This window comes from Pteronotus mesoamericanus, unplaced genomic scaffold (genome assembly GCF_021234165.1).
Source record: "Pteronotus mesoamericanus isolate MK-2021 breed Mesoamerican mustached bat unplaced genomic scaffold, CSHL_Meso_final contig_263, whole genome shotgun sequence".
Classification (NCBI taxonomy): domain Eukaryota; kingdom Metazoa; phylum Chordata; class Mammalia; order Chiroptera; family Mormoopidae; genus Pteronotus; species Pteronotus mesoamericanus.
In genome coordinates, this window is record NW_026555112.1 from 627,333 (window position 1) to 655,315 (window position 27,983).

Consider the following 27,983-nt stretch of genomic DNA (forward strand, 5'->3'; position numbering starts at 1 on the left):
TTGGTTTTATAATTAAAAAAAAATTTATTGCATTCTTTTCCAGTTAACAATGTTCGAACATTTTGGAATTAACATCTTGGACTTCTTTCTGATCTATGTCTGTCGACCTCATTCATTTTTAACACAGGTTTTTACTTTAGAATGTACAAAAAGTGTTGTTATTAATTTCTCTATTGGTGAATATTTAAGTTGTTTAGAATTTTCTGGGCCCACAAACATGGCTGTGATGTACAGGAATTTGTGAACAAAAGGTAACAAGAACACTTTCTCTGCCATATATTGAAACACACTATAAAGCTAGAAAGCAAAATCAAAATGGCGGGGCACCTCTCAGAGAACAATGTAATAAAATCAAAAGCTTAGAAACAGACCAAGTGCATACCAGGAATTTCTATATCATAAAAGTGGCATTTCAGATACATGGACAAAGAACAGGTGATTCAACCAATAATGCAAAGACAGCTGGGCCTCCCGCTGGGGGAGGGCAGAAGGCCAGCTCTCTGTCTCACAGACGTGCATTCCAAAGTCATTAACATTTTACATGAACAGGCCAAAACACAGAAAGAACTAGAAAAAATAAATAAATTAGGACAAATGCACTTTCGACATGGGGGAGGCCTTGGTGAGGTTGGTACCAGCCTTGGAGCCACGCTGGCGTCTCCTGGGGGGTTTAACAGGAGAATCTGCTTGTGGACACCCACAAGCCTCACGTACACAGTTAAAAGACAAACCACAAACTAGGGGAAAACAATTGGCACCGTGCGTGAAAGACCATACGTAAGAGTTTTAGAATCTTCATCAGGAAAAGATGAACACCTGGCAGAACGAAGTTCATTACTTCATGAACTTAGTCCAGTAAAAAATACCAAGGCCGGGGAAATATAAAAGTACGTGCAAACTTGAAAGGTATCAAATAATGAAAATTAAAACAATTTAATGCCATCATTTTTGCATGTCAGGAAGGCAAAGACTTAAAAGAATCATAGTCCCCTCGTAGGCCTAGACATAGGCCAAAAGCCCTCATGCTTGGCTGGGCGGTCGGGCTCGCACGTCTTTCTGCAAGAGGGAGGCTGAGACTATAGTCGGACCATAAGCCCGGATGTGCGCATGCCCTTCCTGTCATTTTCCTTTGCTGAGCAGTCCTTTCCAGCTTCCCTACAGTTGGCGAGGGCCCTGGACTCCCCTCTTCTCCTGAGTTTTCCGGGCCCCACCAGCCTGGGTGAAGGAAGGTCAGCCAGGAACGAGCACCACACGCTGCTTGGCCCCGTGGCCTGTCCCTGGTGCAGGTCCTAGGGCCCTGACACTCCCCGTGGCCTTGCGGAGACCCGCGGGGGGCTTCCGTGAGCTCAGAACAGTGCTTCCCCGGCCACACCCACTTCTCGGAGTGACAAGCTGGTGCTTGGTCGCCACAGGTGGAGCTTGCAGTGCCTGGCGAAGGCAGGTGCAGTCCTGTGCTGCTCTGCCAGGCCCGCGACCCTCGATGGTTCCCGCCCCGGCGCAACCCCCTGTCCGCCACCCCTGCACCTGGCCTGGACTCTTGCGTCTGTGCCTCCAGAAATAGGTTGCAGACACAGGTCCTCCTACACAGGCAGACACGTCTATGTCAGAACAGGATGTCACCGAGACGTGACCTCTCGGAACATGCTTAGCTTGGACCTCACACTCACTCTAATAATAAATCAGCGAAAAGAGCAACAAGAAATGAGCAAAAGCAGGAAAACCTGGTAATAAAGAAAATGAGGGCAAATGAAATGAGTGTGTGCAGAATGTTCTAATAATTCAGAACCTAAAAATACGTGAACTTGAAAGAAACGTGTGTATGTCGGTGGGATGGGGCAGGAGAGAGAGGCTCTTGCCCTTGCTGAAGGCCGACAGAGAAGTTAGGCGCTTTGCTCATTTTCCTGGTCTCCTTTCCTTGGCTTTGTAGAAATGAGGGTGGGAAAAGCCAGAGGCTGGCAAGAGAAAAGCAGGCGGGCGAGGAGGCAGGCGCTCTCCTCCCCGTGCCCCCCGAGGTCTGCAGGCTCTCAGCACACCTCCCCGGGCCTGCTGACGTCCCAGGGGGGCAGCGACAGGTAGTCTTGCTGCTTCAGGGCTTTGAAGAGCTGAATGGCTGGCACCTGGGGAATGGCCTGGCATGGGGGCTTCTTGGCCTGGAACGCCGGGTCCAGGTCCCTGATCTCAGGACAGGGTCCAGGGGAGGGGGCCTTACTGTGCGGTGAGAGTGGGCCGGACCCGATGCCGGGGAGGAAGCAGTAATCGCCGACCTGCTGCAGCACCAGGAGCCCCTCGGGGTGTGGGGAGACCGGGGTCCCATCGACCCGGGGCCCCCTTGGACTCAGGGCGGGGCTGCTGGCTGCAGGAGGGGCAGGACTGCCCAGAGGGGGCTGAGGGGGCTGGCCCATGGTTGAGGGGAGCTCCACATAGCTGTCGAACGCTGGCTTCCCGGGGGCCGGGGCTTCAGGGGGCCCGCCAGCCAGTCCAGGAGAGAGGCTGAGGTTCTGGTCTGGGGGGAGGCCCAGAGGGGGCACCCGAGAGGCCGTTGGCGCCCCTGCGGGTGGGGCGAATGCCAGGTCTGCAGGGTTGATGTAATCAGAGGCCACGACGCTGTCCTCAGGGCGCCCAGGCCCGGTAGACAGAGCTGTGGGGCTGTCCTTCGTGCCCTGGACACCCGTCGCGAGCCCAGGTGCAGGAGGGACAGCGTCTGTCCCTGACTCCAGGGAGGGGCTCCCCTCAGCCCCAGGACAGGGTCTTCTCTCTACACCCCTGGCCTGGCCCTGGCCCAGCACCCGGGCCAACGGGACCAGCTGCACTTGCTCCCCTTCGGGCAGGCACATGTACTCCAGGGACCCTGTGGGCAGCGGCTTCTGGCTCTCACCTATCTGTGGGAGCGCCTCCTGGCCCACAAGCTCCGGCAGGGACAGGCTGTGTGGTGGCCCCAGGTAGGGGCCGTTGAAGTCAAAGCCAGAAACCTGGCTCTTAAGTCTGCTTGAGGGGGATGACAGGCAGGGCACGGGACTTGGGGGCGGCTCCGTAGGCAGGTCTGAGGTGGCTGGAGTCGTTTTAGGCTCAGAGGGTGAGTCACGGGCATTTTTAGGGTCCTCTACAGTAAGATATGACACCTCGCTGGTCATGCAGTCTACAGGGGACACCCTGTGGGAGGAACAGGAGCAGAGATGTTGGGACCACCCTGGGCAGACATCTTGGTTCATGCAGGAGGGGCTGTGGAGGACGTGGCTCTGGAAGGTCAGGGACCAGCAGGGTCACAGAGAGCACAGAGCCGGGCCAGGGGCGGTGGGAGGTTGGGGGGCGAGCCCAGAGCAGGAAACCGGATGTTCCTTCCGTCTCCTTGTGGATCCGGCCCTCCAGCCTCCATGCTCTTGAGCAACAGCTTCCTCTCTCAGGTGTGTCCCTCTCATTCCCTGCTCCTTGGTATGGCCCCAGCAGGGCCAGGCCCGCGCCCAGCCTGTGCCTGCCCAGCCCTCCCTGCGCTCCTCATCCCCAGCGTGCAGCGCCCTCTCCTGAGGGTTAGCGCAGGGCTGGCGGCTCGGGCGCAGACCAGGAGGGTTTGGGGCTCCTTGGCCGCCCCTGAGGCCGCGGCCGTGCGGGCAGCAGGGCGCGGAGAGGTTATCTGTGGGACCCGAGCTATGGCTCTTGCTAGCCTAGGCATCAGGAAGTGCTTCCTGCCGTCCCTCTGGGATGCCCCTTGCCTTAGTGCAAGCCACCGCCCTGGACCTCTTCACACTGAGCCCCAGGCCAGAGGCCACCTCCTCTGAGCCTCCGATGTGCACAGTGGGGCCACCCTCCCACCTCCCCGGGACCCCAGGCCCAGACACTCACCACCTCTCCAACCCAGGGAAGTGGCTGTCCCATGGCCCCTTGTGTGAGGGGCTCTTGCGGGTGAGCGCAGACATGCTGTCTGGGAGCCGGAGCCCCAAGCTCCCGTTCTGGAAGAGAAGGACATTTGTGCCCCTGGGTGTGGGGCCTGGAGACGGTGACGGTGGGGGAGGGCTGCGGGGCGATGGGGGATTCAGGGAGTCCTCAGACACGGGAGAAATCTCAGCACGGTCAGGACCAGACACGGCCTTCTGACACCAGGAGGGGAGGCCAAAGGAGGGCCGGGACTTCGCTGGGGCCCTCCACTCCAGCACTGAAGGACGGGGTGCCTGTCTGCGTGAGTCTGCTCGTCCGCGGAGCTGCTGCCTCCATGCGCCCCCCGGACTGTGCACACCGGCAGCCTCCGCAGCCCCCTGGAGACCCTCTGCACGCAGAGCAGGCCCCGCCTGACCAAGGGGCTCTGCCACTCTGTGGTACTCTCGGCCTCCGTGACGGGCCCCCAGCCTCATCGTCTGCCCACCTCTGTCCTTCATGACGTGGTCCTATCTCATGCCCCACTGGCTACATGTGCCTTCTGCCTACAGTGATCTTTCCCACCTGGCACCACGCAGATCCCTCAAAGCTTAGCTCTGCTGTCCTGTCCTCAGGGGGCCATTCTGCCTCCCACCCACCCTCGGTAAAACTAACCCCTTCCTGGGCCCACCTTTGCCCTCCCAGCATCTCCACACTCAACTCTCTCCTGCTCCACGTGGGCCCCTGAAGGCAGGGCACCCCATGCATCTGCAGGGCCCAGGGGTCTTCAGGGATGAACTTGCAGGTGCTGGCCTTGCTCTTAGAGATTCTCTGCCCCCTCCTGGCCACCTGTGCCCCACTTCCAAGGGAAGGAGGATGGGCATGGGTACATGGGCACTGGCACAGAGGGGCCCTTACCCCCCCAGCTGCCCTCACAGCCAGATCTTACCTGGAACAGGTGGCTCTTACTGGGGTTGGGTATTTTCTCCTCCCACTTCCGGTTCAGCCTAGAAAGACAGCAAGGAAGTGACAGCCGCCAGAGACCTCAGGGCAGCTGCCCATATTCATGTACAGAGGGGAAACTGAGGCCCAAGGAGAGGGCGAGATATGTCCAAGAACCCCCAGGGGGTGGGTGGCAGAGCAGGGACTGGAGTGATCAGTGCTGGGATCCCCGTGGCCCCGGGGGTCTCAGGTATCCCTGCCCCCACCCATCATGGAGCCCCCTTACCTGTACCCATACATGCCACAGAAGCGCAGGGCCGGGAGTAAGGCGAGGGTGGCGAGGACCAGGATGAAGGCCAGGCCCCACATGGGCAGCACTTCAGGGTGGCCAGGAAAGAAAAAGGAGCATTAGCATCTGGGGAGGGAAACGCGGGAGGCTCTGGAGGGGGGGCGGGGGGGGCAGGCGGGGCCCGGCCAATGCTGGTGAGGTATGGAGGGGAAGAGGGGCCAGACACAGGCTAAGAAGAGGGCCTTGCTCTGCATCCCCCCAACCAATGTTTTGGTGCTAAAGAAGACACAGAGGGGTACAACTTTACCAGTGGCAGGAGGTGCCTGGGGCAGGGGGGCAGTGACTATAGCCCATGGAAACCATGGGGGACTTCCTGAAGAAGGTTGTACATAGGCATACCCTGGGGATATTGCAGGTTTGGTTCAGATTATTGCAGAAAAGCCAATTTTGCCATGATGTAAGTCACATGAATTTTTTGGTTTCCCAAGGGCATAACAATGTTATGTTCACACTATACTGTAGTCTGTTATGCATGCAATAGTATTATGTCTTAAGGAACAATGTATAAAAATAAAACACCTAGGAAATAAATTTAACCAAGGAGGTAAAAGCTCTGTGCCTGGAAAACGTCAAAGAAAGAAACAGAAGATACAGATAAGTGGAAGCATATACCATGTTCACGGAGAAGAATGAACATTGTTAAAATGTCCATACTACCCAAAGCAATCAATACATTCAATGCAATTCCTATCAAAATACCAATGGCATATTTCACAGAACCACAAAAGACCCTAAATAGCCAACACAATTTTGAGAAAAAAAGAACAAAGTTGGAGGTATCACTGTATCAAGATATCAAGCTATACTATAAAGCTATTGTAATCAAAACAGCATGGCACTGGCATAAAAGTGGACACATAAATCAATGAAACCAAATAGAGAGCCCAGAAATAAACCCACCTTATATGCTCAATTAATATATGGCAAAGGAGGCAAGAACATATGATGGAGTAAAGACTCTATTAAAAAAAAGGTGTTGAGAAAATTGGACAGATACATACAAAAAAAAAAAAAAGAAAGAAAGAAAGAAAGAAAGAAAGAAACTAGACCACCTTCTTACACTCTATACCAGAATAAACTCAAAATGGATTGAAGACTTAAATGTTAGACTTGAAACCATAAAACTCCTTAGCAGGAAACATAGGAAGTAAAATCTCTGACAGTTCTCTTAGGTTTTTTTTAGCCTGATATATTTCCTTGGACAAGAAAAGATAAACAAAAGAAAAGAAAAAATAAACAAATAAGACGACATCAAATGAAAAAGTTTTTGTATAGCAAAGGAAACTATCAATAAAATGAAAAGACAACCTACTGAGTGGATGAAGATATTTGCCAATGATATATCCTGTAAAGGGTCAATATTCGTATTTTATAAAGAACACAGACAACTCAACACAAAAATAAAAATACACCAATCTAATTAAAAAGTGGACAGAGGCCCTGACCAGCATGGTTCAGTTGGTTGGGCTTCGTCCCATGAAGTGAAATGTTGCTGGTTCCATTCCTGGTCAGGACACATGCCTGGCTTGTGGGTTCAGTCCCCTGATGGGGTTCATGCCAGAGGCACCTGATCGATGTTTCTCTCACATTGATGTTTCCCTCCCCTTCTCTCTAAAAATAATTAAATAAAATCTTTAAAAAAAAACGGGAGTACAGAGGACCTGAATAGGTACTTCTCCAAAGAGGACATCCAGATGGCCAGTGTACATATGAAAAGATGCTCAATCTCACCATTCATCAGAGAAATGCAAATTCAAACCACAATGAGAGATCACTTCACACCTGTCAGAATGGCTATCGTGAATAAATTTAATAAAACAAGCACGTGTTGGCAAAGATGTGGAGTGAAGGGAATCCTCATGCACTGTTGGTGGAAACGCAGGCTGGTGCAGCCTGCAGGGAAAGCAGTAGGGTGCTTCCTCAAAAAATTAAAAGTGGAACTGCCTTATGACTCAGCAATTCCGCTTTCAGGTAAATATCCAAAGAAACCCAAAACAGCGATTTGAAAGAATATTTGCTCCCCTATGTTCATAGCAGCGTTATTTACAATAGCCAAGATATGGAAGCAACCCAGGTACCTATCAATAAACAAGTGGATAAAGAAAAGTGGTCTCTATACACATATATACAAAAGGAAATATTACTCAGCTTTAAAAAGAATGAAATCTTGCCATTTTTGATAGCATGGATAGATCTAGAAGGTATTATGCTAAGTGAAGTAAGTCAAATGGAGAAAGACAAATGTAACTTCACTTACAAGTGGAATCTAAAGAAGAAAAACAAACAAAATAGAAGCAGACTCATATATGCAGATAACAGACTGGCAGTTGCGGGGGGTGGGGCGTGGAGGACTGGGTGAAAAAGGCGAAGGGATCGAGCAGTACTGATGGGTAGTTACAAAATCGTCACAGGGATGTAAGCACAGCATAGGGAACATAGGCGATGGCACTGTAATAACTGTGCATGGTGCCCGGTGGGTACTGGGGATATCGGGGGGAGCACTTTGTAAAGTGTGTCGTTATCTAACCACTATTCGGTACACCTGAAATTAACATGAAATGGTACTGAATGTAAACAGTGATTGAAAAGAAAAATTTAAAAAAGTACATATTTTAAATAAAAATACTTATTGCTAAATACTGTTAACCATCCCCTGAGCCCTCAGCAAGGGGTAATGTTTTTGCAGGGGCGGGGTTTGCCTCCATGTTGATAAGCGCAGTGAGGAGAAGCGCAATAAAAGGAGGCACACCTGTGAGGCTGGGCCTTGGGGACAGGGAAGACCAGAGAGGCAGGGGTGGGCACAGCTGCGCTGATGGAGAGACCAGCAGGTGCACAGGCCGCCCCCGGGGCCCCCGCACTTCCTGCTGGGCATCCACCAGCCCCTCAAGGGCTGGGCCCCTCCAGGACACCCCTCTTCTCCTTCTCCTGGGAGCCTCGTGCTTGCCTCGTGGCAACCAGTCTGGTAAAAATGAGAGGCAAATGAACGTGGCAGGTTCAGGGGCATAGGGAAGATTAGAAGCCAGACTCAGACCTTCCGACCTCAGACCTCTGTCTGTGGGCCCTGATGTTTGCTGATAGTAACTAGAATCTTGGGCTGAGTGACCACTAGGTGGAGGCTGATACAAAAGCGAATGAGACCATGGGTCATATTAATAGAGAGCCGAGGCCCAGTCTGAGGGAGGAGGGATGGTGAGACCTGCGCTTCTCTGCCCTCTCAGGGCCTTATCTGCAGCCTGTGGCACACACCAGGCGTCACTTTCCAATGACTGTGATACATGGGAGGGAAGGATGCTCAAGTGAGGTGGGGGTCACAGCTGTGTCCATATCGCCCCTATCACTGTAGCTGGGCTAGAGCGGGAGAGGTGGGCAGAGGCGGGGGAGACGTACCCCACTCCGTGTCCCAGGAGCACTCCTCACTCCACTCGCTCCAGATCCCGTCGTAGCCATTGTCGGGCTTGACCCGCACTCTCGCCTGGTACCTGGTGGAGGGCTCTAGAGGTGGCAGCGACATGATGTGGGCGTTCGGGAGCGGCTCTGTCTTGCTCTCCTGTGGGTGTAGTTGTGTCGGCAGGGGCGCTGAGGTAGTTTTCGGGCTCCCGTGAGCACAGCTGCACGCTCCGCCCACCCCAGGACCCCAGGGCTCTGCTACCTGCCAGCCCCCTTCTGTGGTCACAGTCCCCAGGCCTGAGGCAGGAGGCCTCCCACCAGGAGGACCCTCCTTTAGGCCCATAGACAGAGAGCCCTCTGAGTGGGACCAGGGGCCATACCCCTACACTGCGCCCCGGTGCCGTATGGTGACAACACCAAGGCCCAGAAACCCTAAGGGGGTCACCCTGTTCCATCTTCACCTTGAGACCCCTCAACTTCCCAGCTCCTCTGGGGCTGCCTGGACCCCAATTGTGACCTCCCCAGACTGCCGTGCAGGGTCTCTGGGTCTGGGATAGGGGGTTTAGGGGGGCGGGGCCTAACCCCAGATCTGCCACTGACCCATCCCCTCCTGGCCTCAGTTTCTCCCTTTGCAGCCTGAAGGCCTGGGGCTGGCTCCGAGGTCCCGGTCTGGCCTTTGGAGCCTCAGGCTCTGCACGTGGACCGAGGGCTGCCCGGGGCCGGGCCCTGCCAGCTTCATCAGGCACAGCTGTGTTCTGAGAGGCTGACCCTCCTGTCCGGGTGAGATGCCTCTGAAGGAATGCCCCCTTTATGACCTGGAGAACTCTTCGTCCGGCCTCTCTCCGCCCTCCGTGCCCGGACATCTAGGCTCGCTTTGATATTCAGGGTCGCCTGTGTTACTATTGGCCGAGTTGCCTCATTTCTCTGATTTCACTCCTTCACCAGAGGATGAGACAGTGACCCACTGATCACCTACGGTTGTGACCGCCGAGTGCCAGTGGCTCCTTCTGACTGATCAGCTGCAGGAGCCAGGCCTCTGACAGGTGGCACCTTCCCAGGCTTGGCTCACGTGCGCCCCCTGCCCCTTACCCGCCACCACCGCAGGCCCCTCCAGGGCACGTGCCCTCACCTGCCACGAGTCAGCAGCTTTCTTGTACTGGACCTCGAAGGTGTGCACGATGTGCGAGTAGGCCATCTTCTCTACTTCCCAGTGCAAAATGTAGCCGTCCCCGCCCTTGGTCACGTTGAGCTTCGGGGGAGCCATCTGGACTGGAGGAAGGAAAACTTTAGGGAACAGTGTTCCTAACATTCCTCCCATGGAACATTCCTTGCATTCCATGTTGGTCCCAGGCGCTGTCTCCAGTGGCCCAGGACCCCAGGTCCCGCTCTTCTCAGGGTCTTTGCACCTCCACCTCGCCACATCGTCCGTTTTGATGCGAGCCGCCCTGTTCTTGGCTGATGCCGGGTCTCACCTGTTTTGCAGTGAGGTGACCCAAGGCACAGGTTACCGTGTTTTGCTGTGTATAATGAACATGTTTTTGCCCAAATGTTTGAGGGAAAAATAAGGATGTGCATTACACACGGATAGTACTAATTCTCATCCATATAAATGTTTTTAATTCTTTTATTTATGCTTATGCATTAAAAGCGTAACTCTAGTAAGCAATAACGATATCCATATGCAAAATAATACCCTGGAATAGGATATCGGTTTTGTTTCTAAATACAAATAAATAAAAAATTGCATTAAACAATTCGAATGAAAGATTTTTTTCCCTGAAAGTTTGGGCCAAAAACGTGGATGTGCATTATACATGGCAAAATACGGTATTCACAGTACTTACGTTAAAAAAAAATCACTATAATCGGTTCTATTCTAGAGCCGTGACTGTTCTAGACATGCTCAATCTGCATGAATTAGTTCCCTCAATTCTAACAACAACCCTACGGGGGTTGTCACATTTTGCAGACAGAGAAACTGAGCCCCAGAACAATTAGTCGCTTGTCAAGGACAGGCAGCTAACAAGGGGCAGAGATCAAGGTTGTAACCTGGCTGATCCCCAGAGACTAAGTGGTAGACTGTAGCCCAAGTGACTGAGACAAACTGACTCCTGCCTGGAGACGGGGTGGAAGAACTCGATCACCCCGAGATGGCGTGGGGGTCCCTTTGAGCGGGTGCTTGCCACATAGCAGGAACCAGGGACATTAACCTGCAAGGAGCGTTGGCTTATTTGCCCACAGCCAGATCTCATCTGAAGAAGTGAATCTAGGTCAATTATTTTGAACACTGAAAAGATCCACTGGGGGAGAACTCTGGAAACCTGAGAGCAAAACCCAATCAGGGAAGGAAAAGAAGAGTTTGGTGGCAGGACCGGGGGGCAGGGCTGAGAGCGGGAAAGCTAGCGCAGCTACAGGGTTGGAGAGGCAGGCAGAGCTCAAGCAAAGCAACGGCAGGGGAGGGGGGGATGGGCGTTCGAGAGGCACTCCTGGAGGATGCCGATTAATCTTCCTACAGGTTATTTGTCGTTGCCATTGTTGTATTATTTTTTAAATATTTATTTATTTTTAGAGGGAAAGGAGAACGAGATGGAGAGAAGTATCGATGTGTGAGAGATACATTGATCTCTTGCCTCGTGCACGTCCCCAACTGGGGACCTGGCCTGCAATCTAGGCACATGCCCTGACTGGGAATCGAACCAGCGACCTTTGGGTTTGCAGGCCAGCACTCAATCCACTGAGCCACACCAGCCAGGGCACTGTTGTGTTTATTGCTTCCTGAGAACTGAAAGAGGAGATTCTAATGACCTTTGTTTACTTTATTCACTGGACTGCGTTTGTTTCTTGAAAGTGACAAACGTAAAGATGGTAACATTGGGAACCCTGAATTTACACAGGTTACATATGCAATGAAACACAGCTGTCCCAAGATCCTCTTGTCCCCCCATAGAAGGCTGAGGGCAAACTCACTGTTCTCTGAGCTCTTTATGTACTTCTCTTCCACCTTCGGCTGAACGGAGACGATGTACTGGCTGTGGTTCCCGGGGTCGGCCACGGGCACCTGGCACCGGTGCCGGATGTAGTGGCCGCAAGCCTCCTTCAGCACCGGGGAACATTCTTTCTCCCTGAGAGTCACGGCAGAGGTGAGGGCAGCAGGGGCCAGGGACCACGGGAGGGGTGAGACCATGGGATAAGCTGTGGCTCCTGCTGGGCACCCAGGGGCAGGAGGAGACCTGGGGAGGGCAGGGGACAGAGGAGGGGAGAGGACAGAGGAAGAGGATACTCACTCTGTGTTGGGGCTGGGCTTGTAGAAGAGGGTGAAGGAGACAGAGCTCGTCACCTCGGACCTCACTTCCCAGGAACAGCTGAGTGTGGCACCTCCGTCAAAAAAGCACTGGAGGTTCTGGGGCTGGGCCTTGTCCCCTGGGGGGTGGGGTGGGGGAAGACAGTCCATCCCTCACTCCCTTCTCCATTCATTCCCGAGCTCTTGGTGGCTGCCCACCATGAGACTCACCACAGAGAGGTCCTGGGCTTTAGGGCCCAAAAGCCCAGGGGTTAAAGTTCAGCCTGAACCTGCCAGCTGGGTGCCCACAGGTCAGAGAGTGAGCGAATTTCATGAACCCTCAGGCCCCCGTGGGAATGGGGACAGCGCCTAGTCAGGGTTTGGGGATTTCACACAAGAATGGTGTTTTGTCTGCACATGGCACAGCTCTCACGAACACCCAGCTGCTAGGCAGCCACGGTTCGAAGGCAGACGGTGTGTAGGCCCTGGGGCCCAGAGTGGGCACGACGCTGGGCTGCCTCTGCAGAGTCGCACGGGGCAGCTGGGCCCCGGGGGGGGGGGGGGGGGGGGGGAGGGCGGGCGACCTTAAACACAGGCCACAGAGGTGGGTGGAATCCGCAGTGCAGACCCCTGGGCTCCGGCTGCTGGGAGCTGCGATGAGCCGCCCTCCCCACAGAGGGGCCGCTCCCCCCTCGGCGCCCTTACCTGTCTGGGAGTCCCAGGAAACTTCTGGACTCCACGGGCTGGGCCTGCCCGAGAGCTTCGAGCCCGGGCCCAGCCGGGTGCGCACTCGGGCCACGTAGGTGCTGCTGGGCAGGAGGTGCTCCGGCCCCAGATCGGCCTGCGGGGAGGTGGTGTAGAGGACGGAGGCATCCTATCGGGAGAGAGGGGCCGTTGGAGCCGCTGCAGGCTGGGCCGGGTTCCTGTGGGCTCAGGGCCGAGCTGGCCGAGGTCCCTACCTCCCAGGAGTCCTGACGCCGCTTGTAGACCACCTCAAACTCCAGGTTTGACAGCCACTGGCCCTGGGAATCCGCGAGGGCCATTCTCCAGGTCAGCAGGAAGCGGTCGCCGGCAGTGCGGATGTAGATGTCCTGGGGCGCGGGGGGCCGCACTGAGGGAGAGGAGGCCAAGGGACTGTGAGGGGCTGGGCTCTGGTGGGGGCGGTTAGGGACCTGCACGGTCTTTGTGTGGACAGCCTGGGGTTCCGGGAGGAGCGCTGCCCCCACCAGCTGACCGACCTTGGACAAAGCCCCAGTCCTCTGTGGGCTTCAGGCTCTTCCTCCGCCAAATCGTGGGGACTCAATGTGACTGTGAATAAAGGCTGTGCCGATAGCTGTGCCTCGCTCGATGCAAGGTGCTGGCAATTAAACTCTAAATGCAGCCTCCTCCCTCTTGTCCCCAGGTTCCACTGTACAGGATGCTGTGTGCCCCTCCCCACCCAGCAGAGGGCGCTGTGGCTCACGTTACTCTTTCTGCTCCACCTTCTCCACCTGCCCAATGTCCTTCACCTCTCAGGGCCCAGCATGTTAAGTTCCTCTTCTGGAACCTTCTTGGGTCCCCTCCCCCATGCAGGATCTTTGCCCCTTTTCCAGTCCTACATAGCCAATTGTATGGCCCTTACCCTGGTGGGTTTATATGTTTCCACATCTGCCTCCCCAAGTGGTAGGGGGGCTGGTGGGTGACAGAGTTTGGGCTTTGGTCCCCTTCCCTCTCCCCAGGGCCTGCAATGTAATGGTTTCAGTGGTTCAGGGGCCAAGAGAACAAAGAAATGAAGGAAGGCATGTAGGCAACCTTCAGAGACTTTTCACAGAGTCCTTCCCTCAACCAACAGCAAGCACACCTCAGCTGGGGCCTAGAGGGCTGGGCGGGCAGCTTCATGAGGGGCGGGACAGGTCCTGCCCCCTGAAGCCTCTGTGTCTGGGTGCCCAGGGATGACTTTCAAACACAAAGAATTCAACGAGAGCCCGAACAAGATCTTCTCCATGTTCTACGCAGGACGAAGAACGTGGCCCAGGAGAGCGTGTCAGAGCTGGAACCTGCGGAGCAGCAGCCCAGGATGGCAGAGACAGGGTGCCCCCTCCCGCCCAGGGCCACGCCGGGTGTCCTGAGGCCATCGCTGCGCTCCCAGCCCCCCAGCCTGCCACGGAGTGGGCGCCCTTCTCTGCATGGAGCCCTGGGAAACTGCTACCAACGGAACTGACTGGGAGGCCAGTGGAAGACCTATTCATCCAACTTGGGAGACGTTAGCCCACCAGCCCACTGCACAGATGGAGAGGCCGATTGAGGAAGTGAAACATCCAGATCTCCAAACATGGGAGCCTCGAGCCTGTCGGATGCACCCCTGCCTCCTCCCCAGCACCTCACAGCCTCCCTGACTCATTGTCATAATAACTGGGGTGGACCTGACTTCCCAACTGATGTATGTTCCAGGAGGCAAATGGCCCCCTCTGTCCCCATTTTTATAGTGTCCCCATATCCACTGTGACACCTTCCCTGTTCCCAGGCCATAAGCTTCGCACGGGCAGGGACCCTCCCAGGCTTGTCCACTGCTCCCTTGGTGTAAGCAGTGCTCAGTGCAGGAACAGACCAATGAATGAATTGCATGCACAGCCTAACTGCTTTATATTGCCCATGTCCCCACCCCCCGGCCATATCTCAGTTGAATCCTCATCATTTCTACATGGGATTAGGGCCTTAGGCGACATTCTGGGCTCCAATCTCCTGCCACTTCCCATCCCCTGCCACCCACCCCTGCTGGTGTCCTCACACTCACATCTGATCTTGTCATGTCCCTTCAGTGGCTTCCCATTGCCTAGACTTTGACCTATCCACGCGCTTACAGGGCACAGACGCCTCGCCAGACCAGGTCCCGCCTTCACTGCCCTGTCCTTCCTACCGCTGGCCGGCCCTCTGGGAGCTGATGCTCTCAGGACACAATTACCAGCGGGTTTTCCAACTTGCCTCACACTCCTGAGCCTCCCGGCCTTTGCACACACTGTTTCCCTGGCTCTTCTTGGTGTCTTCTCCCACTCACCCTGCAGGTCTCCCTGCAAAGCTCTTTCCTTTGGAAATCCCGTCCCAGCCTCCCAGCGTCTCCGTGCCCACTGCCCCTCGGCCATGTGGCATGCACCTGCCTTCTGTAAGAGTTTGCACCAGACAACGCCTGGTACCCCCTCTCCAGCATGCACGTGCCACCCGGCACAGGTCTCTTCCTCAGCCATCAAACACATGTTTTGAGTTTGAAGTGAATTCTGCAAGGCCTAACCCACCCCCTCCTCCAGAGAACAGCTTTGTGCTGCTGGGACGGAAAGAGGCAGGAGGCAAAGGCCGAGCCCCTGACCCTTGCAAGATGCACCCCAGGCTGGCCAGTGTTTGGGACCCAGGGCACTAACGTCAGATACCAGATCTGAGGAACCTTGGGCAAGTGGCTTGCTCTCTCAGTCTCAGTTTCATCATCAGTGAATTGGGGTTGAAAAAAAAAAAATAGCACCCAGCACCATACGTTATTGTAATTACAACATATTATCAGACGGTGTTTCCCAAAAGCCAGCCATTGGCAAGATTCTGGCCATGTGAACATTAACTTTTAAAAATGAACCCCTGCCCTGGCCAGCGGCTCAGTTGGTTGGCGCGTCCTCCGATAGACCGAAAGGTTGCAGGTTCGATCCCTGGTTGGGGCACTTGTGAGAGGCAACCAATCAGTGTTTCTCTCTCTCTCTTCTCTCTCATCCTCTCTCCCCTCCTATCTCTCTAAAAAGCAATGAAAAAATGTCCTCGGGTGAGGATTAAAAAAAAAAAAATCCTCTCATCTTTACTTTAGGCTCATTCTGGGCACAAATAAAATTGAACGAACGAGATTGAAGTGTCGGTTACACTTTTGTCTAATATGTAGTAGAAGGAAGCTTAACTATTTATGTAAATGACCATCAAGACCATGGACTGCCCTGGGCCGTGTGTGGCACTGGGGGCACTCAGCGAGGGCAGTAAGGCGGCGGCTCCATCTAACGTACAGGAAACACCTGGCCAGTCTGACACAGAATTGTCACTTCTGCTCAGTGGTGGCACATTGGATAAGTTACAAAACCTCTCTGGGTCTGAAGTGCCTCATCTATAAGAGGGGTATTGCAGACATTGGATGAGACAACAAAGATGAAAGAGTTTTATAAATTAGTAAGTCTTTATGTGAATCACAGAACGGTTCTTCTAGAAGGGGAGCCTTCGGTGCTGGAAGGCAGTACCTCGGCAGCTGGTGGAGCAGCCAGGGCCGGGGGGTCACTTTACCCAGCGGATGCCCACACCGTACCTGCTCTAGCACCTTCCTCATAAGGAGCCATATCCTCTTCCTTCAACAGACCAAACCCACCCCCACCCCAGGCCAGGGTCTCCGTCCCGTGAAGGCTCTCACCCGCTGGCCCACCCCCCGCAGTCTGGGCACCCCCCGGGTGCGCTGTCTACACTGGGGATCCCCCCCCACAGCCAGGGACCCCAGGCCTCACCATGCTGGGTCAGAATAACAGTGAGCTGGGTGCCCAGACGCCTGTCTGGTTGGAAAGAGAAGTTGTCCTTGTCGGAATTGACGAACAGCTTGTAGGGAATGACGCATCTTCTGGGCACGCAGGGAGGAGCAGGGCAGTCTGACCAGAGCTTGTCACTGAGCTCACAGGACACTAGCTGCAGTGGGGTACTGTTGGGAGAGGACCAGGGTTAGACCACAGTGAGGACTAATCTCTCATGCACAGCATTATCAGGTGGTTCCCATGTGCGAGGCTTTGCCCAGGGCCGGGGGCCTGGCAGTGAACAAAACACGCAAATCCCTGCCCATAGGAGCGACATCCTGCTGGAGGGAGACACACGTGAACCAGCTGAACAAAAGAAGTCGCGCATCAAGTGGAGGAAACTTCATGTAAACAAGTGCAGCAGGAAAGGAAGAGGAGCCCAGCAGGACTGGAGTGGGGAATGCAATTTGAAACGGGGGTGACAGGGAAGGCCTCCTGGAAAAGGTGCCACTTGAGTAGAAACTTGAAGGAGGTGGAGGAGGAGCCATGCACATTCTGGGGAAAAGAGATTTCAGGTCATCGAAACAGCAAGTGCAAAGGCCCTGGGGCAGGCTCTGATTAGTAGGGCTGTATGACGAGGCAATTCACCATTGTGTATGGAGTAGAACATGAGGTTGGAAGGCCTAGGAGTCTAACTGAGTAAGGTGACAGGAAGCCAACAATTAAAAAAAATTTACAGAATTTGGATTTCGCTGTCAGTGGGAAAAATGAGAGAGTTATGAGCAAAGGAGTGACATATTCTGACAAATGTTTGAAAGGATTCCTCTGGCTGCCAGGTGGTGGATAGATTGGGTTGACAGGGTTGGCAATATTGGAAGCAGAAGGAGCGGTTAGGCGGCTTCTGGAATATCGCAAGTGATAGGAAATGGTTTGAATCAGGGAGGTGGTAGTATTGGCCAGATTCACATTCTATTCGAAGATGAAGTTGACAGATTTTGCACGTGGGCGAGATGCTCTGATGGGGAAGGAAAGGTGGTGAAGAGATTCAAACAACAAAAACCTCCCAGGTGTTTGGCTTGAACCCCTAGGAACCCCCATTTAGTGAAAAGAGATGGCAAGACTGGAGCTGGAGCGGTCTTTTGGGGATAGAGTAGAAATCTGGCTGAGAATGTTTGGCGTTGAAGATAGCTATCTTCTAAGGGACAATGAGGAGACCAAGTGCCCCTACTGGTCTGCAGCTCAGAGGGAGGTCTGGGCTGCTCAGGGCACGGAGGGTCCGCAAGGTAAGAGTGCAGGACTGAGCCCTGGGGCATCTCACCCTTCAAGTCCAAAGCCAAAGAAGGGAGCTGAGAGAAAAGTCTTCAGAAAGACGCTGCGGTCAGCCCCATTCAGGTGTGGCCCCGGGTCCCGAGCGGGAGGCCCAGGCTGGCCATCTGCCTGAGCGCCAGTGAGGGCTTTGCTGGCTTCAGCAGGAGCGGCTTGGGCGGCCGGCTGGGGGCCGCAGAGCCCTGGGGGAGGAGGTTCAGGAGACACTCGCTGGAAAGGCGCTGGTACGCTGGGTCTGGGCACCTCTTTAGAGGAGCGTCATTACTAAGCGGGGCAGAGGGTGGGTGCCAGCTGGAGGAGATGGGATCAGGAGGCGTCCCGGAGTTGCACCCTGTCTTGGTAAGTGGGGGCTGGACACATGGGCTCAGTGATTGTGAACGATCCCAGGGTGGGTCCACTGATGGCATGGGAAAGAGTGGAGACCACGGCGGCAGTGGTGTCTTTGAGCAGCAAAGCCGGATGGGAGCCCGGCTGCAAAGTCACCGTAGGAGATCCCTACCGGTGGGTCCAGGGAGGCGCAGACGTGCAGCCTCGCATGGAGAGCATGGAGGGGCTCGGGCTTCTTTCCTGGGAGCCTGGTGTCTCAGCACAGGAGGAAGAGGACACGGCCAAGGGTGGGAGGTGGCGGAGGTAATGAGGAGGGTGGAGGAGGAAAGGTAGACGTTCCCAGGAGAGCGGAAGGAGAGCTCAGAGGCTACGCTGTGGATGACAGTGGCTCCTTCCCAGAGTGACACCCCCAGGGGTCTCCCCAACCCTGTGACACCAACAGTTTAATTATTTCTATCACTGTGAGTCAGAGCGTCACCAAGCCCCTGCACTGTGTGAGGCACCTCGCCCAGTGGCACATGCTCCAGAGGCCACCTGAGGGGAAAGGACAAACTCCTCAGTCTGGAGGTTTCAGGGTCTTGGGGACACATGGAGCCCAGCCCCCAGGCCAGACACAGGATCCTGGCCACTCTGTGTTGGGGGGGAGGGACCTCAGCCCCACAGCCTCGATTTCTTCATGTGTGAATGGCACAGTCCGTCCCCGCCCTCCCTGCCTCAAAACAAAACTTGTGCAGGATGATTTCGTTAAATTGTGGTGAAATCAGAGAAGATTATCACCGTTGGCAGCAACAGCATTAACACGGATGCTCTCCCTGGAAACCCTGGCATGAGGCGCCGGCACCCGGGCCTGGGAGCCACCTGCTGGAGCTGGATCCTCTGGGCAGGAGCCCCCTCCTCTGTCCTTTGTGCAGCCCCCACCTGGCTCTGCCCACCCCGCAGCCCCCTCCCTGCCCTCCGCCTGCGCCCTGTTCACTCACTCGTTCAGTCTGCGGTGGAGGGTCACGTTGATGAGCCGCTGGGCCTCCTGGGTGTCCGCCCACCCGCACACGATGCTGCTGGTGTAGTCATTATGGCAGCGCAGGGTTTGCAGGGGGACAGTCCCCGGCCCGGGAGGGACCTGGAGGGGCTTGCACCTCTCCTCTCCCCTGTCTGCATAGAAACACAATATTCTAGTAGATTCCCAGCGCAGTTCATGAGCCCCTGCCTGTCCTCCAGGAGCAGGGTTCTTGCCCCCACCCCCTCCCCCCAGGGCAGGGACGTGCATCAGGCACAGGCTCTGCCCCCAGAGCCCCTGGCCCACCCCGGGAGGAGAGGCGCAAGCCCACCGAGAGGCAGCAGCGCAGACCCTGCTCTGGGACCTCCCGGCCATACCCTTGGCCAGTGACCAGGCCTGATGCCTGGAAATGGGAATGTGGTTTCCCGGCTTTCAGAGAACCCAAGTTCCCTGGGAGCCCTTGGAAAGCGGGGTTCATGGGCCTCAGGAGCATCCCCACTGGGCCTCTAAGCTCGAGGAGGTTGCTGGAGCCCAAGTAGGGAGAAACTCCCTCAGGCCAAGAGCCCTGGGGAGGGGGGAAGCAGTCAAGGCCACTGTCAGAAAGCGGGGAGGGGCGGGAAGGGAGAAGAGGCAGAGAAAGGGCGGGAAGGGCCGGCCTGGAGGTCAGAGGCCTCGAAGGCCGCACTGAAAAATGTGGGCAGAGAAAGGGCACAAGCGGAGATGGACTTTACAGGAGGCCTGAGAAAAATAAGCAGGAGCGTGGGAGGCCGGAGGGCAGGGGCGCCGGGAAGATCAGGGAGAGAGAAGAAATGCGGGAAGGGAGGGAGGGAGGGAAGGCCAGGGCTGCTGGCGCCGGGGAGCTTCCTGGGGCATGCGTGGGGGCCAGTCCCACCCACGGGGCGCAGCAGCGAGGACTGGAACTGGGATGCGGAGGGAAAGGGGAGAGAGCATTAGGCTCACCTTGGGCCCTCACCGTGCTGGGCCCCCAGCACAGAGCCAGCAGGGTTACCGGGAGCAGCCACCAGGGCGGCACCATCTTTGGGTCAGCTCTGGATGAGCAGGGTGCAGCGCAGGTGGGTGCAGGTCTGAGCAGGGTGCGAGTCCTCCTGGCCGGGAATCTTGTGTCTGTCCCCAGCTGGGGGCCAGGCTATGCCCTGGTCATCTGCTCTCGTGAATCCGCCGTCCAGAACTCAGCCTCCTTCTAGGCCTGTGGAGAAAACACCATCTGGGAGCTGCCCCTCCGGGCCCTGCATCCCCCAGGCCCCAGCCTACTTTAGGGGTGACCCCGGGAGTGGCCCCGATGCATGGGCTCCAGCCCCCACTGCTGCCTCACCCCAGCGCCTTGGACAGCTCCTGCCCCTGAGCCTCAGCAGCTTTGGGCCCGACCACGAGGGAGAAGGACCGACGGCCCCTGCGGAAGCTGGTTCCCAGTGGGCCGCGCATCAGGCACCCCTGTGCGGGCCTGGGTGGTGGGGAAACCTGAGACAGAGGCCTGGTCTTTGGCTTGCCTTGAGTTCCCCATGGCTACTGACCTACATCTGCTTTGGAGAATCACTGGGTGCTGGGGACATGGTGTCCTCCCCTGGGTGTGATCACGTGCTCACTCTCACGCAGGGGAGCCTTGTACTCTCCCCACCTCTGCCCCATTTCCTGGCATTCCTCCCACACTGGTCTCTGAACACCAGTTCCCTATTCTCAGCAGGAGGCCGGGGATTTCCTCTTTTCATCCCTAGGAAGACAGCCTGAAGCTCCGCTCAGGTTGCAGGAGCAAGCACACACCCTCCCATTCCCGCAGCCGCTTTGCTGGGGAAGCGCCGCTCTGTCCTCAGACAGCTTGACCTTAAACCCAGCCTCTGCCCCATTCTTGCCGGGGGGGCCTGACTCACTCACCCACGCTCTTTGAACCTCACTCTGGGTCGGTGAAGTGTCCACAAGTACGTGTCTCACTCACATGGCTGTCACGAGGAGAACCGAAGGGGATGGTGTTTATAGGCCGGCTGGTCTGATGAGTGCTCGGGAAACAAGAGCAGGGGTGCTGGGAGCTGGGGAGAGAGCGCCATAGCTTTAGCTCTTGCCGGCGGGGCAATGCCCTGGGGCGGGCGGGGGGAGGCACGTGGGAGGCCGCGGGGGCTGGTGCCAGCACGAGCGGGAAAACGCAGAGCTTCGCTGGGGTCTCGTCACAGGTAGAAAGGCTACACGAGAGAAGGGAGCGAGTCATCCCGAAATAAGTTAAAGGTTTACCACGAGTCTTATAAAAATCTAAGACTCTCTGCAGAAACGCAGTAGAAGAGAAACATATTTGTGGGGAGAGTTAACAAGATATTTAAAGATAAGGAGGCTTAATTTTAATTTTAATTTTGCTATTGGATTACAGCAAAATGTATTAGAAAGATCTGACAAATAAAGGAGTGTGTTCTCTCTTTCTGTCTTTCTCTCACACACACACGCACACACGACATATCAATGGACACAGACCAGACAAACTCTGTTTTATCCAAGTATGTGCTCGGTGATGGAGGAGGAACCGCGATCAACATGCAGGGATGGAATAAGAAAAAGTGCTAAGATAACTGAACAACATAAAACATATCAGCCCAAACCCCTATCTCACACCAGTCCCCGAATATCAGGCTACTTCAAAATTTAAATGGAAGAAGTCAAAGCACATTAGACTCGCAAACCATAGAAGGGAATACTTTTAAACCATTCAAGCTTAAAAGCAGTGGAAGAAATCAGAGAGATGAAGGCTGACGAAAAGTACATAAAGACAATTTTTTTCTATATTTTATAAAAATAACCAGACCATAAAGCCAAGGACAAAGGGCAAAAAAAGAAATATTGGCAGCAAAAATACAGAGAACAGGTTACTACCTTTACATAGTAAATGGTTAAAACGAATTAGGGTCATCAAACAACACAAGCATAAAATTCACTCACATACAGAAAATTCCTATTAGTGGCTAACAATGACAAAATTCTGATAGAGCCCTGGCTGGTGTGGCTCAGTGGATTGAGTTCCTGCCTGCAAACCGAAAGTTTGCTGGTTCGACTCCTGTCAGGTACATGCCCATATTGCGGGCCAGGTCCCCATTTGGGGGTTGTGAGAGGCAACCGATTGGTATCTCTCTCACACATTGATGTTTCTCTCTCTGTCTTTCTCCCTCCCTTCCCTTCTCTCTAAAATAACTAAAGACTAAAAAAGAAATTCTGACCATGATTCTGGTCTGGTTCAAAGATCTTTACAGATATTAATAATCCATGTGTGGGTTACTATTAGAATCTCCACTTTATCGAAGAGGAAACAGGTAAATGGTCCACAACAACGCAGCTAGTTAAGGAGAGGCTGGGACTGAAGGCCCCAGCAGGTGGACGCTAGAGTTTGTACTCTTACTCATTCTCTTAATAGCGGCTCTATTTCCCAATCTACTGTGGCGTACACTGACCTAACGACAATTCTACAGGAGTGCATAAATATAGCCAACACACAACAAAACTTGAAAACATCCTAACTAGTACCCTCAGGCAGACGTGAGAAATTATGGCCATACAAAACAACAACAACCCCCCCCCCAAAACGCCGCTATGCAAAGAGCAAATAAACAGAGATCTTGGAATTTGATGGTAAGAAAATCCATAGTTGAAAAAAAAAAACCCTCAGTAATGGGCCAAATTATAGAAAGAACACTACAGACAATCATGTTTGATGGTACATATTAAAGACAGAGAAATGGGCAAGGAGAAGGAAAGCCTTAGAGAAAAGCTGAGACCTAGACAGGAAATTCAGGAGCTCCAGCCTCTAGAACTGAGGGCAGGTATGGTAGACAGTGTCAGCCAGCTAGCTGACAGAAGTTCAGGTTTTATCTGGAAATTTTGCTGCACAGAATAAAAGACTATTCCCTACAGTCTCTTATCGTTGGGTGTGGTCATGTGACTAAATGTTGTCCAAGGAGATACGAATGGAAACAGAGATGAGCTATCCATAACAGCTGTTTAAAGGGAGTTGGCTCAAGTGGAAGAGGTCCATTTTTGTTACCTTTCCTCCTCCTTCTAGCCTGAAACTTGGAAGTGATGGCTGGAGCTCCAGCAGCTGTTTTGGACCATAAGGTTACCTTGACGATGAAAAGTCTGTTTCATGTGCAACAGAAAGAGGGAACCTGGGTTCCTTTTTTCACTGAAAGAAAACCACTCCAGCCTGAAACTGCCTACTTCTAGACATCTTTTATGTGAGAGAAAAATAAACTTCTGTATTGTTAAACCACTATCATTTGGGGATTTTTTCCAGGTGCACCCAAATAGATACAATGAGAAACAGAAGAAAACTTCACAGGGCTCTGAAAGAGACAACAGTTCACTAAGTGAAGAGCCAAATTAGTTTTTAAGTGCCATACTCAGTCCTATACTGGTGAACTTTCAGTCATCCAAGAATAAAAGGGTAATCCTAGAAGCTTCCAGAAAGAAAGAAACAAACACGTTATTTTTAATGCAACAAGGGTCAGGTTGGAAAGATTTTCTCGAGAAGTTAGTGACCCTGAACTCTAAATAGTGCTGTCTTGAAAATATGAAGAGAAAGTATGTTTAAACCTAGAATCATAAAATGTCAAGCTTACTTTGAAGTTCAAGGGCAAAACACCCCCTCCACACACACACACAACATTTTGGAAATGTAAGGACAAAAAAAAAAAAAAAAGCATTTTAGATCTTTTCTGGAAAAAGAAATTACTCTGGGATTTTTTTTTTTTAAATCCAAGAAGGAAAGAAAGCATGTGATGCTGGAATAAGTGATGAGAAAATAAACCAGTAAGACTTAAGAGTTAAGTAAAGAAGAAATGCTTCTTAGTAGAGAGAGAATATATAAATACAAGGAAGCAGTATTAAATTAAAAAAATCAGATGATTTTTACACTTGGTTGTGAGGATAGGGTGGACAGCAGAGAAGTGAAAGCTTGCTAAGGATCTTGTCTGGTTTTGGAAGAGCCTACCTACAGTAATTAAACCCAACTGCTGACGGAAAATACGTGTGTTAGAGACCTATGGGCTGAAAGTCACAGCGAGCAGAAGTGACCCCTGGGGGCGAGAGGATGACAGAGAGGAAAAGGAGAAGGAGGGAGAGGAGAACAGAGAAGAGAAAAACCAGACACCTTCTCACTCAAAATAAACACACACACCAAAATTCCCAGACTTGTGAAGAAATTGAACAATAGGGATAAAAACTGGAAATGAAAAAAGAAACCTAAATTCACTGCAGAGGAAAACAATTTCAGAGGATAATCTGACAGACAGCCATTGAGAAGTCTATTTATGATAAAAAGAAACAGATGAACTGATTAAAGGGGGAAAAACAGGTAAGTTTATCTTATTATTATTATTATTATTATTATTATTATTATTTTATATTCACCTGAGGACACTGTTTGCATTGCTTTTAGAGAGAAAAAAAGAGAGAGGAAGGGAGAGAAAAACTTTGATCTGAGAGAGAAGCTCCAACCAGCTGAGCCATACCAGCAAGGACGGGCAAGTTTACATTGATAGATGCTCCTAAACAATTGATACAAAAGCGATTTGGTACAAAAGCCATTCCTGATTAAACAAACGAATAAATCTTGGCAAATGAGGAGACGAAGGAGAGGTTGTTGGCTTTTCTGGTATCTGCTAGAAACCTGTGGCAACATCAGGGGCAAAGAAAACATTAGGGCCGTCCAGGTCAGAGGCGTGAGGGAGAAGCTGCCCAAGGTGGTCGGTCCTCTCCCAAATAATCTCTAAATTCAGTGCAATCTAAACCAAAATTCCAAAGACGTTTCAAAAGGATTTCTAATGGGTTTGACAAACTGATTCTAAATTATAACAAACCAAAGATGAGAGACTTGCTCTATTACCTGTACAAATAACAGGGAAGATAACAGCAGATGGAACAGAATACGGTAAGGAAAATAAGCAAGTAGGAGCTCAGGGAGTGACAATGGCATTTTAAGTGGCCACGGCCAGCCTGGGCGGCACACAGAGCGTTGCTGATGTTGCCACAGTTAGCCAACGGCTTTTTAAGTTAGATTATCGCTCTACGTATTAGCCTCCTCTCTAAATTCTAGGTGGATTAAAAATCTAAAATTGAAATGAAAATGATAAAAGCGTCACAAACATGTCTTTAATCTAAACAAGACATCAAATCCAGAAAGCATTAAGTAAAAAAATGATGGCAGATTTGATTTAGAAGCAATTAGTACATTTTTAAATGGAACAAGCTATTTTAAACATGGTGAAGAAAATAGACAAGCGATAATCTGGAAGAATATATTTTCAAAATATGCAAATAAATTGTTAATGCACACAATGAATGACTCATTTCTAAAGTAAAGGCGTACAAGTCAAAGAACCCATCAGAGAGTGGATAAAAGACAGACATCACCAAAGGAGTTCATTTGGTGAAGATGTACAACTTCCCTAATAATCAGAGAAAAAATCCAAGAAGAGCCAGATAATTTTCATCCATTATGTGGGACCCAACTAAAAGATTCTTTTTTTAAAGGGAAATCAGCCTTTTTATGCATGGCTCTGTGATTATATGTTAACTATGCCACCTTAAGGATGATTGGAAAATGTCTATATACATGTTTAAACATGCAATTTCTTGCACATCAATTCTGCTTCTTGGAATCTGGGCTGTAGAAACACTCTCACGGGTGTGGAAAAATTGAAAACAACCTAAGTGTCTATCAATAAGGGACTGGGTAAAGTGTGGTGTGTCCATACTAATAGATGCTACACATTTCTTAAGGTTAATAAATGAATTAAATCTATATGTATTGTTTTGGAAAGTTGCTAAAACAATATTAGATGAGAACAATATGTATGTCATAGAATACATAAGCCATAGAACAATATGTATGTAATAATCCCATTTATGTATAAAGAAAAACTCTATATTGCCCTGGCCAGGTGCCTCAGTTGGTTCGAGCCTTGTCCCATACACCAAAAGGCCGTGGGTTTGATTCCCGGTCAGGACACACATCTCGGTTGCAGGTTTGATCCCCAGCATGTTTGCGAGGCAACCGATCAATGTTTCTCTTGATGTTTCTCTCTCTCTCCCTTCCTCTCTCTCTAAATCAATAGAAATATATCCTCAGGTGAGGATTTAAAAAAAAAAGAAAGAAAAACTATACACTTACATTACGCTTCGAAAATGTTGCGGAAGGATACACGTGATGAAGAACGTGGGATGTGGGACTAGAGGATAGAGATGACTGGGACTTTGTTTTCTTTGCTGCATAACTTTGGATTATTCTAATTTTTCATAGAGCAGATATCCATGCCTTTACTTGTTTAATATTAAATATGCGCATTAACCGTATTCACTTGTAGGACTGGTGAATACAGCACAAAATAAGAAAAACTGATGAATAATAAAGAGTGAACTAAAGCTACAAGGGAAGGTTTTACTCACTTAAAAGTATTTGACAGTAGGAAGGATGACAGGTGGAGAAAATTAGAACCTGGTTACAGAAGATGTAAGAGGGCCTTGGAAGAAGAAAAGTGGCCCATCAGCAACTTGTCACTAAAGGCTGTCGGGGGGCCCCACAGCCTCACACCCCAGTTCGGACCCATATAAACACCTGCCCCGCCATCCATTGGGCACATGCACCCACCTGCACACACCTGCACCCACCTGCATGTCTATGCGGACACCCCGGGCGCCCATCCACCCACCAAGGCGACACCCTTGGGGACAGAACACACACTCAGCTAAGTGATCGCAGTTCAGGGAGAGTGTGATGGCAAAAACATTCCTTGAGGAAGAGAAATGTGTCTGGGGGTAAAGGACTTGGCTTCTTCTCGTTTTCCAAAGCGAGCTTCCCCAGCCGCACCAAGCCCTGGGCCTGGGCACAGCAAGGTGGCCCGTTTCCCCTTCTGCCTCTCCGTCTCCCCACATCCCCGCATCCCCATGGACACCCTGTGTCCTCTCCCTCTCTCTCCCCCCCACGCCCCACAGCATGTCCGACACTATTGGTGCTCTTTCCACCCTAGAGATGACACACAGCACAGCACAAAGGAAATGTTCCCTCTGCCTCCAACACCTAGTGACACCTTAGTAAACAAGGCAGAGATGGGCGGTACACGGTGTCTGACTCCCAGGCCTGAGAGCTCTGCCCCCACCACTGCCGGGAAGTTGAATCCCACCAGTGGGAGCTGTCCTCTCCCCGAGCCCTTCATACGGCACCCAAGCAGGTCAGCCTCCCAGTTGCCTTGTCACCCATCAGCTGCCCTAGGAATCCGGGCTCAGGTCTTTCCAGGAGGTCAAGCTCTATCCGCCCAAGTCCCCAGAGCATAACTGCCTCCCCGACACCCCCAGGCTCTCCCTGTCCCTTCCGTCCCAGCCTCCCCACATCCCCTTGCCCCCCGCCCGCCTGTCAGCCTGCCCCCCGAGGCCGGGCCGTACCTCTCTGAGGTGGGACACACCAAGCTGCTGCCGGAGTCTCCAGGCAGCAGAGCACTTCTCACGCTTCCTATTTATGCTGACGTTGTTAGGAAACCGAGAAGCAGAAAGAGGAAGCGATGCCCGGGCCCGTTTCTGCGCAAGTGGCTCTTCACAGGGTCACCCAGCTTCTTAGAACTGTGTGTGCCAAGATATCAATTTTTATCTTAAATCTTACTGATTTTGCAAATGTTCCTTGGGCTACTGTCCACTTTGTTCCCTTGTTAACTCCTACACACCCTCCTTCAACGGTCAGCTCAATGCCAAGCTCCTCCGCGCAGCCTCCCCTGAGGCCGCAGGGGGACGAGGGGGGAGGTGGCTGCAATGCCCCGAGTGGGGGAGAGCCAGAGCCACGGGGACCCACTTCCACTGCTGCTCAGAGTGTGACCTTGTGCAAAGTCCCTGAGTGTAACTTTGCCAGGTTTTAGGACCCCCATATGTTACTTACAAGCACCCAAAACATCAAAAGGCTACTGAGAAAACCAAATTTGATGCTGCACGCCAAGACCTGGGCTCGGACTTGGCCACAGCAACCCCCCAAAGTGAGTTGGTATTATTTTCTATCCCCCCAGC

General features: G+C 52.5%; 1 protein-coding gene across 1 annotated transcript; it reads right to left on the minus strand.

Annotated features, from left to right (window-relative positions):
* CSF2RB (colony stimulating factor 2 receptor subunit beta) lies at positions 1 to 27,510 on the minus strand. Its single transcript, XM_054574515.1, has 15 exons — positions 27,375 to 27,510; positions 20,838 to 20,989; positions 19,908 to 20,154; positions 18,931 to 19,102; positions 16,301 to 16,488; positions 12,764 to 12,915; positions 12,510 to 12,678; positions 11,809 to 11,944; positions 11,492 to 11,646; positions 9,654 to 9,793; positions 8,525 to 8,684; positions 5,075 to 5,165; positions 4,796 to 4,853; positions 3,838 to 3,944; positions 1 to 3,150 (listed from the first exon to the last, which is right to left on the minus strand). The coding sequence occupies exons 3-15, from the start codon at positions 19,981 to 19,983 to the stop codon at positions 2,025 to 2,027; spliced, it is 2,730 nt and encodes a 909-aa protein (XP_054430490.1). The 5' UTR covers positions 19,984 to 20,154; positions 20,838 to 20,989; positions 27,375 to 27,510; the 3' UTR covers positions 1 to 2,024.
* Positions 27,511 to 27,983: the final 473 nt, after the last annotated feature.

Coding starts and splice junctions, on each gene's coding strand:
- CSF2RB (XM_054574515.1), bottom strand. CDS start 19,983: ATGGTGCCGCCCTGGTGGCTGCTCCCGGTAACCCTGCTGGCTCTGTGC. Junction 12,916..16,300: donor TGTTATTCTGACCCAGCATG/GTGAGGCCTGGG, acceptor CCTCTCCCTCAG/TGCGGCCCCCCGCGCCCCAG. Junction 3,945..4,795: donor GTAAGAGCCACCTGTTCCAG/GTAAGATCTGGC, acceptor CTTCTCTTCCAG/AACGGGAGCTTGGGGCTCCG.